At 36.4% G+C, this 6,424-nt stretch overlaps 1 protein-coding gene across 1 annotated transcript; it reads left to right on the plus strand.

The window, feature by feature from the left end:
* Positions 1-2,513: 2,513 nt before the first annotated feature.
* LOC123880485 lies at positions 2,514-5,465 on the plus strand. The gene is made up of 4 exons (XM_045928624.1): positions 2,514-2,595; positions 3,499-3,647; positions 4,316-4,540; positions 5,220-5,465. The coding sequence occupies exons 1-4, from the start codon at positions 2,514-2,516 to the stop codon at positions 5,463-5,465; spliced, it is 702 nt and encodes a 233-aa protein (XP_045784580.1).
* The last annotated feature ends 959 nt before the right edge of the window (positions 5,466-6,424 follow it).

A 6,424-nucleotide genomic window follows, 5' to 3' on the forward strand; every position in this document is an offset into this window, starting at 1 on the left:
TTTTGTGCAAAATGTCGAAAAAATAGCCGAGTGCGAAACCCTCATCATTACTAATCTTATAGAGCGTAGCTTATTTTTGTCTTTGTTACTTATATTAAGAGGGCTCTCTCCGTCACTCGTTTCATACAAACGTAGTTCCAATTTCATTTGAATATTAAGCAACCAAAGTCCATGAAATTTTGCAGACATATTCTAGAAACTAATACCTATCTATGTCTGTGGTTTTCCAGATTTCTGTTAAAAAACTCGGTTTCAAAGTAACGCGGTCTTAAAAAATTTCATACAAATCTTTGAGCCCCTGTAATTTTAAAACTACATATTTTTAGAAAAATCTAAAACACCACAGACACAGATATTAGTTTCTAGAATATATCTGCAAAATTTCATGGATTTTAGTTGCTTAATATTCAAATGAAATTGGAACTACGAATGTATGAAACGAGTGACGGAGAGAGCCCTGATTATTTTTGTATATTTATTATTCAGTGCCACTAAAACTACAGTCGGTTTTACTGTGCATTGCGTTAACTTAATATAGGTACTTATAACATAACAAAACTACAAAAGCTATTAGGTATGACAAAAATGTTAGCATAATAATCTTAAGCTAGTGGGTAGATAAAAAAAATTTGAAGCTCGACTACTAGTATAAAATAGTGACATCATTCATCGCATTACATACGGAAAGTTTTTTTTTCTCTCTCGTCTGGCTTTCCAAAGATTAGCCAATGTCAAGTTCGTAGTTATTTGTAACAAGTTAGTTAAAACTATACAAGTATGGACCCCGTCTGTGCCGGCGCTCGCCGACATACGCACGGCACCCTCTTAGAGTGCTTTGCAGTCAGTTCAGCAAAAAGGCAGAGTACGCCCGCCAGCTAACACCAACACAGACGAAGTCTATGGAAAGTAATGCGTTCTAGTTGCTGTTGCACTCGTCCATGGTTGCACCAGTGACCATAGATAATACACTATAAGTATACCTATACCAGAGACTAGTGATTATGGCTAAACTGGTGGTAAAACTTACCGTCTACTCTAATGTAGGTATGTATAAAACGGAAAACCTATTCCGATTTACATTGATCTAAGACAGTCGAGCGGACGGCAAGTCAACTTGACTTGCAAGCTGCCTTGCAACTTGCAACTCCACGAATTTTTATGGAACTGCAAAAATCCGTTATATAAAATTAAAAAAACGGTCAAGTGCGGGTTTTGGCCTCACTCTTTTAGGGTTCCGTAGATTATTATGAACATAATATTTTGGGTGTATGAAATATTTTTTTTCCAAGCCAGAATATCCCAATAAACCGTGAAAAAAAAACCAAAAAAATGTTTGTTTGTTTTGGTCACAGCTTACAAACTATTTTATAAATCGTTGTTTTCAGTATTTATTGTTTAAATACAGTATAATGGTACGTAAAATACCGAAATTTCATATTACTAACTAGTTTAGTTTTTGAGATAGGCCCGTCACAAAAATGGTCTACAACTGACAACTTTGACGGGCCTCCATTCCTTTATTTTTTAAGATAAAAAAAATATATAAAAATATTCGCACTCTGCTCAATGAGCTCTAAACAATGATGCCCCACATGCACCTTTTTCATGTATGGGAAGCCCCTTGAAAAAGAATATAATTGAATTTTCAATTTAATATTTGGTTTTGGGTCAACGTTCTACACCAAATAGGTACCAAAATTTCAGGTTTGTAACTCATTTCGTCTTTCGTTTACGAGCCTGAGACCTAAGTACGGAACCCTAAAAATGCTGTGTTAGACCAAATAAATAAACCCAGACCGGGTTTATTTATTTGGTCTAACACTTTTTTTATCTGCTGCATAATAATAAAGAGAACTTTGCATAAAATGGCATGTATTTTTTGACGTTGCTCGACCACAAAAATGCCACTTGACTTTCTGTAGTGTAACCACGTCTGCGCCACTTGCCGCTGTACAGTGCCTACTCTCTATTCGCCACTGTCCTTGACCAATGTCTAATCAGACCTAAGACCAAGCGTAGGTATCCGAATGAAATTACGTCCTAAAGAGTGTATACCTACAGTACAGATAGAGGTAAGTACACGTACAAGCTAGCTTCAAGCTTACTCGTATTCACGTGTTCATTCATAAAATCAAAGATGTCAAATCCCCCAGATTATTTAATATTATTTTGTTTTAATAAGATAATTCTAGCTTAGCGACTCATACGAATTGTCTTAGTGCGCACTACACATATTTACTTGGACAATGTCAACGGGGCTTAACACTATTTTAATCCATTTGTATTTCTAAAGCGGGTATTTTACAATTTACAAAACAATACTTCCAGAATGTTCTGAATATACCTACCAGTGCAACTTGCAAGAAAGTGAAACGTGTCATATTAATTCCGTGTTCAAAGAAAGCGGACGTAGCCTTTAAAAAGTGAAAAATTATAGCTTGTTTTTTAAAACAAGCGTGCGTGTGCAGAGTTTAAAAAATATAAAAATTGTGGGAAACTGGGAACTGACTGAAATGGGCACTTCTGTAGCCAAGAATGATGAAAAAAGATCTGTTTCTGATTGTCTTGACAGCGATTCGCAACTTAATAATCCATGTAAGTATATATAATAATCCTATAACCCATTGTTTGTGAAATAAATGTGTAGGTACCTAACACTGAGGTGAGGGTAAGGTCGCCAAGGTGTTCTAATTCCGACTTGATAATAATGCTTTGCCAATGTGGAGTCTCATAAGTTACAATATGAAGCACCGACTTCAAATACTGTTATCATAGAACTAAATTAACTCTAGTTTTTCTTCTCTCTGGGCTGGTTTCCGCACTTAAACGTTTCCGTCTGTTGTGCGTAAAATTAAATTAACTCTTGTATACATAATAAATTCGGTAATAAATTAGATTATTTTTTAGTAATCATGGTTAGTGAAGTCGGTTTTTTTGAAAATATTTTATGGATTTTTTTTTTAATTTATTCAATGGTAATTATCAATTAGCGTCTCGGGGCGCTGTCACGAAAATAATATAATATATCTATTTTTGAATCCAATATGGCCTACCTTCTTAACAAGGGGCAGATTCCTCCTACATCCATATATCCATATTATGATTGCTTTACAGCGCTTCATCTTATTCAGATGACAGAGATTTAGACCGGGTCAGTGTCAGCACCGGCTTACTTAGTAGCTACGGACCTTCCTACAACGTAGCTACATCAATGTAGCTATAATATGCGACAGGTCGAGATGCGGTGGTAACGCCCGCAACCCGCACAGCCTGCGTGCTGACCCGGTGCAGGCGAGCGCGGGTGAAGTGCGGGTGTGCGGGGCGTCCCCCCACCTCATACCCCGATTGCCATCTCGACCTGTTGCGAATCATACTTTTTTAAATCATATCCAATATCCATCTAACTTAGTCTTTCCCTAGAAGAAGTTTTACTTTTGCGTGTTCTTAATTTCTCACCGAATATTTTTTAGTATTAATTTATTTTTCCGTTCCTTCCAGGCAATGATATCTCCCATGAAATAAAATACTATCAAATTTACGAAACAGAATTTTTTGGCTACCTAAAGATGAGGCAGAGAATGCCAAATCTCTCATATATATCAAATGTAACACGCGCTACTATGATGGACTTGTTCGTCAGAGGCGAGGTAAGTAAGCCGTTGACTGACTCTAATACAAGGTAATAAAGTGCACAATATAATGACGTAAAACTAGGCTAAAATTTATGGCAAATATAATTTAAAATAAAATCAGAAAACATTCGTTTGTTTTTAAAATATTTTTTTATTCTCCTTATGCATGAACTCCGGCAGTATATTTAATATGTACCTACCTACTACACCTACTAGGTGTAGTAGGTGTTCACTTAAGCTTTAGTACCTGCCTAGTAGTACCTATACTACTAGGCAGGTACTAAAGCTTAAGTGAACTTCTTAATTATTATGTCAACAAGTGTAATTAAAAATGTATAACACCCCCGACAAGTGAAGGTTACAGCAACTAGAAAAGAGCTGATAACTTTCAAACGGCTGAACCGATTTTCTTGGATTATAGCTAAGAACACTCTCGATCAGGCCACCTTTCAAACAAAAAAACTACTTATATTAAAATCGGTTCATTATTTTAGGAGCTATGATGCCACAGACAGATACACACGTCAAACTTGTAACACCCCTCTTTTTGGGTCGGGGTAACCCCCGGTTAATATTACAGTGTGTTACAGCAATGGGTTGAGATGATGATGATGATGATAAGAATTGAAATCTGTTCCTATTTTTGTCGTAAGTCGTAACCCAATAATTATCTCCATATCCAGGGTCCGAGAGGAAATGCCGTAACAGTGCAAACGGCAGCATGGTACTTCGATACTTTTGTTGAAAATGCCGCAGTTGGGCCAGATCGGGTCAAGTTGGTTGCTGCCGCTTGTTATTGGATAGCGACGAAATTACACGGCAGTTCCAAAAGAGCGACTGATTTAGTCAGCAGCCCTGAGAAGGTTCTAGATTTACAAACCTTGGAGAGATTTATATTGAAATTTTTGGTAAGATTACATTCATTGTTTCAGTTCACGAGGACTATATATACGTACTCGTACCTACCTAATCCAATACAAATCTATAGGTGATTATAGAAATATAAAATTGAAGTGTCTGTCTGTAATTTCGAAATAACTACCGTCTACCTCATATGGTTATTTGAACAGTACCATAACTGAATCAGACGTTTTTAAAAATATTGTCCATCTGTTTGTTTGTTTGAATTGTCTAATCTTCGGAATGGCTGAACCTATTTTGACAGAACTTTCACAGACAAGTAGAGGAGAAACCAAGGAGTAACATAGGCTACTTTTTAACCAATTTTCAAAGAGGAGTTGTGTTTTTCTACCTATGTACCTACACCGATATCTCCGAGATTTTTGAACCGATTTGCGTTATTTTTGTTTTAAATCGATATAGGAACTTTGGAACATTGTTCCATAAAACATGTGGAGTCCAACTCCTCAATCCTGATACTGCAGGAGATCTAACCAATCGGGCGAAGCTGTGGGCATAATCTAGTCTAATAATATAAATGCTAAAGTGTGTCTGTTTATCTGCTAGCTAAAACCCATCCGTTTAACCAATTTGACGAAATTTGATACAGTGATAGCTTGCACTCCGGGTACAGGCATAGACTACTAAATGTAGACCCCATCTAGCTTTTCGTGTTTTATTTTACAGAACTTTCCAAGGCAGCCAGTAGTGGCCCAGTATTTTATTACCTATTGGTCGATGGTCGTATGTGATCCGTCTAATTGTAAGGAGTTTGAGGCAGCAGCCACGTTCATCCACACGGCAGGACTTGTAAAGTCGAAGGTCCTGAGTATGAACTATCCTTCGGTTCTGGCAGCCGCTGCTATGTGCACAGCCTTAAACATGCTCGACGAGTTTGAGATTCTGAAGAGACTCGGCAAAAATACAATGTAAGAGATATTTTTTAAATTATTCTATGCATACCTAAGGGCCACTGCATTTTCAAATTTTTTTTTGTTCACATATTCTAAGGTTTCTGGCAGTAATCTCTTACAGAGATACCTTCGTTGTCTCTGCATGTCTTTCAATGTTTATGTTTTAGTTTTTGGTACAAAATAATCAATTAATAAATAAATAGAATAAAGATTTTACCAGATGGTAGGTATAAGGGCTACAAGAGCTACGTATAAAAGTACGGCTTGGCCGTTTACAGTTCGTGGATTTTTTATCTGAAATGACATTTAAGCCCGGAATAGCTTCTGCGAAGTACAATACAAATTAGTAATTGTCGAACAAACTATTCCTTATGGCCTTAAAATATGTTATGTCATGTAATAGTTTTACGAACATTAAACGGCCAAGCCGTACTTTTTTAACCAAGATTTAGGGTTTGTAGAATCAGAGCTTGTAAGTAGAGTTATTTGTTATTTATTGTTATAAATGTGATATAGTCAAGAGCATTTAAAAGCTATATACTTTGGACTTGGGATAGCTTCCATGGCCAGCACAAATCTAAGCTCAGCTAGGGGCTTGGCTCTACTAGAGATCTCATAACTTTTTAACAGTGAAAACATTATGAACTTGTGGGTCTTGGCTACCTTTTTACATGAAATGTTTTTGGTGGGATTTCATTTCTTTTTGACAGGTGCCTTAGATTTTTTTTTGATTTATTTCTTGTAGGTTCAACATTTTCATGGCCCACTCTCTATCGTTACCTCTTTTTTTTAAAGCTTTTATTCAACTTGCAATGTACTCGTATGTAACTATGTTTGTTCGGGTGGAATCTTGCAACTCAATTTTGAAGCAGATATACCAAATTTCAGTCTTTTAGGACTTCAGGAAACACAGATAGTTGATACATTTGATAAATCTGCCACGGACATCTTATCCTGAAAACTTTAGTATTCGAGCAA

This window comes from Maniola jurtina, chromosome Z (assembly GCF_905333055.1).
Source record: "Maniola jurtina chromosome Z, ilManJurt1.1, whole genome shotgun sequence".
Taxonomy (NCBI): Eukaryota; Metazoa; Arthropoda; class Insecta; order Lepidoptera; family Nymphalidae; genus Maniola; species Maniola jurtina.

Excerpts from the sequence above, each read along its gene's own strand:
- LOC123880485 (XM_045928624.1), top strand. The coding sequence starts at position 2,514 with ATGGGCACTTCTGTAGCCAAGAATGATGAAAAAAGATCTGTTTCTGAT. Across the intron at positions 2,596-3,498 it reads TTCGCAACTTAATAATCCAT|GCAATGATATCTCCCATGAA; the intron begins GTAAGTATATAT and ends CGTTCCTTCCAG. Across the intron at positions 3,648-4,315 it reads ACTTGTTCGTCAGAGGCGAG|GGTCCGAGAGGAAATGCCGT; the intron begins GTAAGTAAGCCG and ends CTCCATATCCAG.